Source organism: Eucalyptus grandis, chromosome 5 (genome assembly GCF_016545825.1).
Source record: "Eucalyptus grandis isolate ANBG69807.140 chromosome 5, ASM1654582v1, whole genome shotgun sequence".
NCBI lineage: Eukaryota > Viridiplantae > Streptophyta > Magnoliopsida > Myrtales > Myrtaceae > Eucalyptus > Eucalyptus grandis.
Window position 1 is genome coordinate 23,281,325 of NC_052616.1, and position 12,010 is coordinate 23,293,334.

The window sequence follows — 12,010 nt, forward strand, 5'->3', positions numbered from 1 at the left end:
GAACAGCTTCCTCACCTAGGAATTTTGCTGTTTCTGTTGATCAAGTTGACACGAGGCTATGGAGTATGTGGTTTCACAGTCAATGAACCAGTATTGAATAAAAGTAAGTACATATGCAGAAGTCACTGGTTGTGTTAGACGCTTAGAGAAAACCTTTCTATTTTGAGCAGAACAGTTTCCTTACCTGGGAATTTGTTGCTATTTGTCTGTTGGTCAAGTTGACATGATGCTTTGGACTATGTGGTTTTACAGTCGATGAACTAGTATTGAATAAAAGTAAGTACATGTGCTGAAGTCACTGTGGCAAAGTTTAGGTGGTGTAGCCGTGTCTCTTGGGGTCTCTGATTCTTGATGTATGTGAGAGCTATCAGCATGCTCTCTGCAATAATTCTATCATCTATAAGGCAGGCTTCATTTGATCTCTTTTTGCTGTTGAAGTGTGCTTGTGTTGGTCTTTCACACTGCAGAGACAAACGCCTTTTCCTTTCTTGTAGCTGGAAACTGGACCACTCTTACTAATATTGGAATAGGAGGGAGGGAGAGAGAGAGAGAGAGAGAGAGAGGAGAAGGGAAGGGGGGATCGTCTATTAGGGATGAGTATATTGGTCTATCTGAGTAGGGAAAGAGGCATGGATATATGATGGCATACACAATAGTGTTTATAAGTGTGGGTTTGCTAAGCAACAGGTGCCTTACGAAGAGGTACTATCTTCATGTTGATTCTGATTAAAGCAGCAAAGAAGCAGAAAAAACCAGAACTATAGATATCGAGGAAGAAAGATGAAAAAAACAAAGGAAACAGAGAGAACAGAGCATGGAAACTGTCTTCTGCAGTTCTAATGAAAAAGTCAAGTACAGAACACGACTTAAACCAAAAAAAAATAACTGCACACACACACACACACACGTTCAGCTTGTAACTGCACCTGAACAAGTGCTTAACTTCCTAAATAACACAACAACAACTGCATAACATAATTGACTAAGTGAGAAAAATAAACTAGAACAGTATAAAAAACAGAACAGAGAAACTTTAGTCTAAAAACAGCAAAGTACTGATACATCAAAAAACCAACAAACTCCTCCTTGGATCGGTAGCTACTGCATACCCAATTTTCTTTCTCAATGCTTCAAATCTTCCAGCTTGAAGTGGTTTAGTAAAAATATCAGCAAGTTGATCTTCAGATCTGCAATAAACCAGCATGACCTCACCATTTTGTTGCACCTCACGTAGAAAGAAGAACTTGACCTTGAAATGCTTAGTTTTGCCATGAAAACTGGGTTCGAGATATTGCAATTGCAGCTTGGTTATCCACATTGATCTTGATACATTCATTGAAGTTCAGCCAAAGATCTTTCGTTATCTTCTTCAGCCATAAGGCTTGATTTGCTGCTGCAGTAGCAACTATAAACTCTGCTTCAGCAATAGATTGAGCTACAATTTCTTGTTTTTTAGAACACCAAGTGAAACAAGCTGATCCTAAACTGAAACAACCACTGATGTACTCTTCATATCATCCATCGAGCCAGCCCAATCACTATCAGAATAACCTTGTAGATTGAATTCTTGACTCCTTCGAAACTTCACTCCAAAAAAACATGGTTCCTTTCAAATACCTTAAAATCCTTTTAGCTGCAATCAAATGAAGCTGACTTGGATCACTCATAAATCTGGACAGAACACTTACAGCAAATAGAATGTCCGGTCTGGTTGCCGTGAGGTACATGAGACAACCTATTAGACTTCGTACATCGAGACATCCACGCTTCGGTTCCATCACTCTTCGCAACTTCTCTTTGCTGCCATAGGTGTACCGACACTTCGACATTCTTCCATCTGAAACTTCTTCAAAATTTCCTTTAAGTACTTCCTCGACAAATGAAGATTTCATAAGGACTTTGCTTGATTTCCAGACCTAAGAAGTAAGCCATTTTTCCTAAGTCTGTCATCTCAAAACCAGCAAATAAGCCTTGCTTAACATTTTCTATCAGCTGAACATCATTTCCTGTTACCAAAAGATCATCCACATATAGAGACAGAACTACCACACTATGATTCACTTTCTTAATATAAAGAGTGAACTCACTCAAGCTCCTTTTAAAACCTAAATCCAGTAGATATCGATCAATTTTTCCATACCAGGCTCTTGGAGCTTGCTTCAGTCCATATAAAGCTTTGTGCAATTTGTATACACTCTCTTCTTGCCCTTTAACACAGAACCCTTCAGGTTGTTCAATAAAATTTCCTCTTCAAGCTCACCATTTAGAAATGCAGACTTGACATCAAGCTGAAAAATAGTCCAACCCTTCTCGGCTGCAATGAGCCTAACAAGAGTCTTACTTGTGTCCAGCCTTGCAACTGGAGCAAAAGTTTCAGAATAGTTTACTCCCCATACCCGAGCATAGCCTTTAACAACCAGCCTTGCTTTATACTTGTTAACAGAGCCATCGGGATTGAGTTTTTCCTAAAGACCCACTTAACTCCAATTACATTCTTATTTAATGGCCTGTCTACCAATTCCCAAGTCTGATTTTTTTGAATCATTTTCATCTCCTCCTGCATTGCTGCAAACCACTTATGATCTTCCTTGGCTTCAGCAAAATTTGATGGTTCGAGCACAGCCACATTACTCCTTTCATAGATCTCAGCAAGTGTCCTTGTGCCTCTTACAGGTTCATCATCTATACTTTCTTCCATTTCCCCTGTAATTTCATTAGTCTCCACATCGCTTTCAGGTTGTCTTTCAAAGTGCTTCAATTCGGTGTTCCTTCCATTTAACCAATTCCATTCATCTTCCTCTAAGAACATAACATCTCTGCTCACAGTAATCTTCCTTGTCTTTGGATAGAAAATTCTGTAAGCTTTTGATTGAGAGCTATATCCAACAAAAATTCCAATCTCAGCCTTTTTATCAAGCTTATCCCTTTTGACATCAGGAATATGAGTATAACACAAACTTCCAAAACCTTCAAATTTTTCACGAAGGTTTAGTGTCTTGCCAGCCCTCGAGAGGTGTTAGTTTCTCTAAAGCTTTTATAGGTAATCTATTTAAAAGAAATACAGCAGTGTTGGCTGCCTCAGCCCAAAAACTTTTAGGCAAATTCTTTCCCGCATCAAACATCCGGCCATCTCCATAATGCTTCTATTTTTCCTCTCACTAACCCCATTCTGTTGAGGTGAGTAAGGGGCTGTAAATTGCTGTACAATTCCAGCTTGCTCACAAATCAGTTTGAATTTGTTAGCTGTATACTCAGATCCATTGTCTGACCTGAGAGCTTTGATTCTCTTCCCACTTTGATTTTCAACTAATGCTTTAAACTTCATAAATACATCAGCTACTTCAGTCTTAGCTTGCAGAAAATAGATCCAGCTCATTCTAGTCGATCATCGTAAAAAGTAATAAAATACCTGCTTCCATTTAAAGAAGGTTCAGACATAGGTCCACACACATCAAAGTGAACTAATTCCAGCTTTTGATATGTCTTCGAGACTCCTCCTTTGAAGGGAAATCTGGTTTGTTTTCCAAGAAGGCAGGTTCTCGCATTGTGGAAGCTCTTCCTTCAAGTTTGGTAAATCATCTACCAGGCCATTTCTCTGCATAACCAGCATACTCCTCCTATGAACATGCCCCAATCTTTTGTGCCACAGCTCTATATTCTCTTCTGTACACTTCAAAGCCATCTGCTCCATCTCATTTGGCTTGAACACAAAACTTTATCCCTCATTTGAACTCTCAAGACTTCATTGCTGTCGGTATCTTTAATGAGACATTCCCTTCCTTCGAACTTCACTATATAGCCCTTCTCCACTAACCGACCAACACTTAACGATTCTCGTCAATGTTTGGCACAAAGAGGACATCCCCGATTAACTTCACCCCCGGTTTCCTTTAACAAAGAACTACACCTTTACCCTGAACTTCAATATGCTGTCCATTGCCAATTCGACTTTGGACTTTACTTGTTTTGTTTATGCTCTTGAATAGCTCTAAGTTGCCGTCATGTGATTAGTACAACCACTATCTATCAGCCATGTACTATTTTCGACTGAATATTCACCAGCTGAAGCAACAAATAAGTGCTCTTCATCAACTTCACTCACCGCCACTTGTGCTTCTCCCGTTTGCTTTGATAAGCTTTCCCTTTGCAAATAGCTTCCATATGACCCAACTTGTGGCATCTTCTCGCACCTCGCATCTGGCCTTTTCCAGCATCTAAAGGACTGATGGTTGGTTCCACCACAAGATCGACATGGCCTTTTATTATTTTTCCATTTGCTAGATCCACCAGCATTTCCTTCTTTTGGTAAAAATTTCGAATCAGCAACATTTCCCTTAAACTGAATCCATTTCTTCCCTTTGCCTCCATCATTTTTCTTTACTTTGGCTTGCAATGCCCCCTCAACATGATTTTCTCTCCTCATTAGTCTTCTTTGCTCCCGTGCACATAAAGCATTCAGCAACTCGCAAGTTTTATATCGCCCAAGTCCCTTGTGTTTTCCGGAGAAGCTATAGTAGCTTCAAATTTTTCTCGGAAGAGACACTAGGATCTTCCCGAACAAGCCTATCATCCCTCAAGTCGGTTCCCAAAACTCGATTTTATCGGCTATTCCCACTAGCCTATCTCGAGTATTCCTTCACTGACTCAGATTCCTTCATCTGTTGTCTCTCAAATTCTCTCAAGAGATTCAGCACCTTCATACCTCTTATCTTCTCATCTCCTTCATATTCTTCCTTCAAGAAATCCCATATGACCTTCGCAGAGTCACACTTCATAATTCTGGTGAAGATGGTAGGCGAGACAGCAAAGATACGTGCAAGATTTTGCCTTGGCTTTCCTTGTGGTTCTCTCTTTATGAAGCTTGATTTGATTCATGGTCGGATTATTTGGAAGTGGAGCAACTTCATAGTCATCCTCCACACTTCCCACCAGATCATGACCCTCCGAAATGCTTTCATTTTAACAGCCCATGCTTGATAATTCTCTCCAAGAAATACCGGAGAAGCCATCGCAGAAAAACCACTTGAACTGTCTCCATCACCCTCTAACCTCTTTGCACTACAATACTTGCTTCACTTCACAGTCCCTCAAGATCATTTGATGCTCGATACCACCGTTGATTCTGATTAAAGCAGCAAAGAAGCATAAAAACCAGAACTATAGATATCGAGGAAGAAAGATGAAAAAAACAGAGGAAACAGAGAGAACGAGCATGGAAACTGTCTTCTGCAGTTCTAATGAAAAAGTCAAGTACGAACACGACTTAAACCAAAAAAATAACTGCACACACACACACACACACACGTTCAGCTTGTAATTGCACCTGAACAAGTGCTTAACTTCCTAAATAACACAACAACAACTGCATAACATAATTGACTAAGTGAGAAAAATAAACTAGAACAAGATAAAAACAGAACAGAGAAACTTTAGTCTAAAAACAGCAAGATCTGATACATCAAAAAACCAACACTTCACAACTGTGAATTGTCACTAGTGTTATATGTAAAAGATTGCAACTAGTGTGCCTTTTAATTATTCTCGTTACAGTGGTAGAACATCCCTCTTGTTTGAGGTTGACAACATATAGACTAGCAAATGACAAGGTGGGACATACTTCCCCTACTCTTTAATGACATCCATAGGAACGTCAAATATGTTCTATGAAAGAGTGATAATGTGTAAATGAATGAGGTGAAAACAACTTGCTGAAGGTAATTCTCAGACGGCTACTTGAAAAATGTTATAAATGGTAGTAAACATTGCATTGGACAATGGTTTCAACCTCTCTGCCCTAATTGATGAATGGAGTCGCAGATGATCTGTTCAATTTTTCTGGGACCCAAACAAGGCTACCCCTTTTACCCCATACTTTTTACTCTAGTTATGGATGTATCAAGCAAAATGCCATGCTAATCCAGATAGGCTGCAAAGATTGTCTTTCAGAACAGGTTTGTGTTTCTAAATAATCCATGTTACAATGATTTTATCAACTTTTGCTGATAACAAAATGATCCTATGCAACTGAGACATCATCGATGCGATGTATAGATCAGTTTTTCTTGCTTAGAGGCATATTTGGGGCTTAAAGTCAACCTTGCTGAAGATGAACTTATCTCTCTGTGGGACCGCATGGATGATCAGATTCTGTTACATGATAAGGTACTACTATAACCACAAAACTCCCTTTGGGTTCACTTTTACGGTATTTACATGATTTATTTCGTGGTACTTTCTTATTGTATTGCCTAGTTATGGCATATCTCATATGAAGAGACTTCCTGATTGGGATAGCAGGTTCACCACCCTCAGACCTTTGATTAAGTGGTTGTATAGAGTAGTTATGATTCAAATCGAACATTTTGTGACAGGTATGATATCCTTATTGTAACGCCCAGATAAGTTTGCTAGCAACTGCTCACCCCTCTCTTGTCTTTTTCACTCTACTATTATGACTACAAAAGCACTCACAAGCTAAACCGTGGCAAATCATGTTCATTTAGTCCGTGGCTTGTAAAATTACACATTTATTCATTCTCATTGTAGTTTAAGAGGAGAAAGTGAGGAACAAAAAAAATGAACGCCTGCTATTTCAACACAAAAGAATAACTTTCTACATTCATGTGAAGTATCTGTAATAACTTTCTACGTTGAAGTATCCGACATTAACGAATTCTTGGAAAACAAGATCTGATGTTGATTCCTTGGTTTCAAAATTCCAAACTTCGAGATTCTTCAAGCTTGATGGATCAGGAAACTTTTGCAGATTTGAACAGTTGACAATGTGAAGTATCTCCAACGATTCTGGACCACCTAGAATCCCAAACAGGTTAGGACAATCATTTAAATGAATTTTCTTGAGCTTTTTCAAGTTAGTCAGATCAAGCAACTTCGCCAATGATGGAAGTGCCACAAGCTCTAATGTTCTTAGGTTCTCCAAACCTTCAAGGCCTCGAATCTCTGTTAGTTCATCACAACCAACAATGACCAAATCTGATAATACTTTTAAATTTGAAAGATCATTGGTTGTTTTCATTCTCTCGGCAAGACTTGATACTTAAGTATGACAAATTTGTCGGAAGCCTAGGTAGGCATTGCAAATGACAACGTTGGAGCTTGAGTTTCTTCAGTTGAGAAAGGAGAACGAGGTCGGAAGATAGGGTGGCGATATAAGGAGAAGACAACTTCAAGAACTCGAGCATCTGTAATGTTCCAATCCACCAAGCACTTGGAGCTGCTTCAAGTTTAGAAGGACCCTTGTGATTAAACAACAAAGTCAACCTCAAATTTCTCAAATTTATTAGGTTTGAGAAGTTTGGCAAAGTCTCCATCGAGGTTGTTTTACAACATAGATTGACTAGACTTTCTGGAAGTCGAGGCACCATCGAAATTCTGGGGCTACCCAATATCAAATTTTTTAGACGTCGTAGATTCCCAATATTATTGGGAATTTCTTTAAAAGTACCCCATGCCTCTAGCTCTTCGAGCTTCTCCAACATTCCAATGGTGCTAGATAGTTTTCTCAAGGGGCATCTCATCTTTAGAACTTTCAAATTCTTCATGTTCCCAGTTACATCAGGTAACTCCCGCATATTTGTACTTGATAGATTCAAGTAAATTAGGGAGTTGAAATTTTCAATCGACTTAAGCAGTTGAGTCAAGTGGCTATCCACTAATGAGAGGGTCGTTGCTGCAGCTGCGCAACCAACAAAACTAAACTTGTTCAGTAATGTACACTTGTCCAAGCTAAGAAATTCTAGTTTTTTCATCCTTCTCCATTCAGGGATCTCTTCAATAGCTATAGAGTCAAGAAGAAGTTCCCTCAAAGATTCTAGTGCCCCCATCTCGTTTGGTAGCTCTCGAAGATTATTACAATCCTTCAAGTTTAAGAAGACTAACTTCTTAAGCTGACTAATCGATGTATGAATTTGAACCAAATTCTCGCAACTTTCGAGGATTAGTCGCTCTAAAATCACATGGAAAGACAAGTTTGGGGTTTTACGCATCTTCATGCATCCGGTCAGATTTAGGACCTTCAAATTCTTAGCCAACTGAAAAGAAGACAACACGTTGGTCTTCAAAATAAATTAAGATTAGACGAAAAAAGAATTCACGCTGATTTTATTAAATTCATACCTTGACGTGGCTCCATCCATCCCATTTTTCGGTGACTCTACTCATTGACAGATCAAGGATTAGTAGCTTCCTCATGGAGAAATTGGTCAGCTTAAAAGCCGAGGAAAGTATCTCCATGAAAGCCATCTCAACTCCGGAAGGATAAGCTTGCTAAATGTGGTTTGAACAAAATTTGAGCACTGGTAAGTTAGAAAACCACTCACTTGAGTAAGGACAGACTTTGTGATTCCATCAAAGTCTTTGCTATCCACTTGAAGGAACCTTAGATTTGAAAGACTTGCCAGGCATTCTTTAATCAAGGAGTATTGAGATATTTCATCAAGCTTGAGACATATTGCTTCGATACTTCCAATTCCATGAACTCCTCCCATCTGTCAAAATAGAAATAGAAAATGAAAGTTATAATACGATTTACCGTGTTGATCTTCTTCAAGGGGAAAACAATTATATCTTTTCTCATGTTGTTGAAAACAATCGATAAACCATGCACAAGAAATAAATCAACTTTGATATAAACAAAATCAAACTGAATGTCCTATGATTAATCTCCTTAAAAAGGAATGAAGCTATATGATTTTACCTGCATTTTCTCCAAAATTTCCAATGCTTGTGCATGAGTCCACACCCATCGTTGCTTCTCTGGTTGCCAACCACTTTCTTGTTGTATAAGATTTCTTCAAATATCTCTTAACCAATCATGCATCCACAATTGATTATCTTCTCTAATCTTTATCAAAGATCTTTGCTGGAGGGTGTTAAGAGATTGTTGAGGAAGAAACTTACAGTTTTCTCACATGTAAATCACAATTCTTTTATCAATCCCAATGAAAAAACAAGCAACGTCAAAGAATATCTTTCTTTGGTCTTCATTTAAAGCCTTAATGCTGATCATCAACTTCTTTTGAACATCCTGATGAGGAAATTCTTCTAACTCCTTTAATGTGGCATCCCACTCCTCTATGCATTTTCCAGATAAAAGAGAACCTATAACCTCAAGAGCTAAAGGAAGACCACTACAAATATTTACAGCTCTTTTCGAGTGAAAGATGTATTGTTCTATGGGATAATCTCTTCTAAAGGCATGCTTACTAAAAAGTTGAAGAGAGTGATCAAAATCCATGCTAGTAAGTTCGTAAGTCCAATCAACAAGTGTAGGCACATTGAGAATTCCTCGATCTCTAGTCGTAATGATAATCTTGCTCCCCTTGCCAAACCACTCACGCTTTTGCACGAGCGCATCAAGTTGACTTGCTTCGTCAACGTCATCAAGCAGAATAAGCACTATTTTAGAGCATAACCTTTCCTTAATCACCTTTTTTCCTTCCACGATATTGTTGATATCGGGCCATCTTTTTCTTCAAGATGTTTGATATGAGCTGATTTTGCAAGCGTGTAATCTCTGTTTCTCGAATGTTAGAAAGGAAGCAACAATTAGAAAAATCATAAGAAAGTTGATTGTACACTATTTGGGCAAGAGTCGTCTTTCCCATGCCACCAATACCGTGGATTCCGACGATCTTTGTTTCATGATTGTGTGTACATATCATCCTCATAATTTTATCCACATGATTGTTCACTTCGACTAAGCAATCAGATACTTCCAAGTAGGCAGTTTTCAACTTAGTCAAAACATTATTGACAACTTCTTTCACAAATTCACCTTTACCTCTGAAAATATTGGAGGAAAAAGCATCAAGACATTAAGTTTAGCTGAAAAATAATGCATCTAGAACAACTAGACCGTCCATGATATAATCAAATACCTGTTTGGCATGCTTTGGAAGTCCCATCCCTTTAGTGCTCCAACCTCATTGAGAGCAGCCTTCCAATTGTCGATAGTCTCATCATCGAACCGCTTCTTGTTTGCATGAGAAACAATGGCATTGCCGTAGTGATTAGTCTGGTATTTTACCTCAGATGGTGCGACATTGTAGAAAATGGGCATGATCTTATGTGTTCTTGTGTTCTTGCTCTCCACCATGTTGACCAACTCCCTAAGGCACCATGTACTGTCTGCGTATCCTTTGGAAAAGATTGGTATTGAGATCTTTGACTGCTCAATTGCTTGGAGAAGCTGGCCTCTAATCTCTTCACCCATGCGGAGCTCTTCATCATCTATATATGCCCGAATTCCAGCATCAATCATGCTGGTGTGAAGGTAATCGGTAATATCATTACGGGTATCTGGTCCTCTGAAGCTCAAAAATACTTCGTAATCATATCCTGATAATTTCTCCAGTTCTTGATTATTAGAAGAGGCATTCAACATGTTTAATTGGTCTCTCTGTACACAATCTCCTTATAAGGCTGCATTTAGTACAAAAGACAGAAGACCAGTACCAATTACTGTCGATGCAAAGTTCAACCACAAAGGTTGGTGCAATTTGTCTGTGCAACAAGGATTTGAAATGCTACCCGAAAAAATGATGACTACATGCATGATGATGAGGCTAATTTCTATTCGAAGCAAAAGTAGAGATAAGTTCAAAGTCACTATAACAGGGTACGGTGTGGCTGATTTATATCAGATTCAAATGTAGAGATCTACTCTAAGTAATTATAATGAAACCCCATCAACAGATACATATGTTTTTTCATGGCAAAGTTTAAGACACTATAGCAACGAAAGTTTGATTCGTCTAAAACTCGTAGGAAGGAAATTGAGAAGAATGCTCAATTACAGGTTATGGTTCACAAGTCACTTTTCTTGTGTTGTTGCCTAGGCAGATCTGTGTGGAAATTTTCTAGGGAGATAATGACTGTCAATCTTAACTATGTAGAGTTTTCCATTTGCGGTTAACATTTGTCTTATATTCCCTATTAGTTTGTTATGCCATGAAAGATTGTCTTTATGCAAAGCTACTTTTTGGCGGCTATCTTAGCTTCTCTCTTTAGGCTCATTTATGTATGATCGACAAATTCCGGAAATTTACCGCTGAATATAACGTGAAAGTTTTGTAATCAAGGGTGTTCAATTCAATGAATTGTAGCTATTTTTAGTGGAGTGAAATCTACTGATAGATTAGACCCCCCAAAAAAGTAAAAATCTACCGATGGCCGCTAAAAGGTGGCCGGTGTGTTAGTACTATGATGGAAAATTGGTTATATTTCGGTTAAAGCTATTAATTGCAAAAAAGGGAAAAAAAGGTTAAAAAAATTATAGTGCATTGACGAGTGAAATCAAGTATCACTTAATTACTAACGCTAGAGAAGTAAACCAATCATTTGTGAATCCCTGACTATTATATCCCCTTCTGAAGAAGAGATGTTGTTGTGCGAATTCCTCTTGAGCAATGCTAGACTCTGATAGACTCAATAACGCAATTACATACAGAGTCAACAGCTTTGACGTAGCTCAAATTAGCTCATGAAATATTAAAGAAGATTTGAAAGTGTAGTTGAAGCTGCGAAAATTTGAAGGAATCGAAGCATGTGAAAGTTTACAAATAGACGGGATAAATCAGATCCATTATTTTCTCCTATTCTTTTCCCTAGTGACTAGCAAAAGCTCTTCCTTTTCACTCCAACGCAACCAATCCCAAACATAAGGAGACACAGTCAAAGTTATCAAGGAGTTGTGGATGAATATGTGATGAATATAAAAGCCATAGCTGGTGTACAGAAGAATGTGTGCATCAAAATCAAATGTTATTCTGGCCTCTTCTACTTTTCTCTCTCGTGTGCTTAAGTTTTAAGGCCGTGTACTTCTGTTGTGATAATTCTTTTTTCTTGAATTGCTTATGTACCCCCAACTATAAACAAGAATTGAGCAGAATGAAATCAACTAATCCTACCCAACGTAAATCAAGATTTAAGGCGTTAAACTACTTTACAGGTAGCGAGAATCAATCACTGATTACACTAAAGATCTGAT

General features: G+C 38.4%; 1 protein-coding gene across 1 annotated transcript in view; it reads right to left on the reverse strand.

Moving 5' to 3' along the window:
• Positions 1-7,386: 7,386 nt before the first annotated feature.
• The window catches only part of LOC108959523 (disease resistance protein RPV1), a 34,907-nt gene continuing 30,283 nt past the window's right edge, over positions 7,387-12,010 (reverse strand). Inside the window, exons 3-4 of the mRNA XM_039312186.1 lie at positions 8,137-8,507; positions 7,387-8,051 (exon numbers count right to left, since the gene is read on the reverse strand). Of these exons, the coding sequence (XP_039168120.1) occupies positions 8,223-8,507 (285 nt within the window). The 3' untranslated portion in view covers positions 7,387-8,051; positions 8,137-8,222. The remainder of the gene's footprint in view (positions 8,052-8,136; positions 8,508-12,010) is intronic.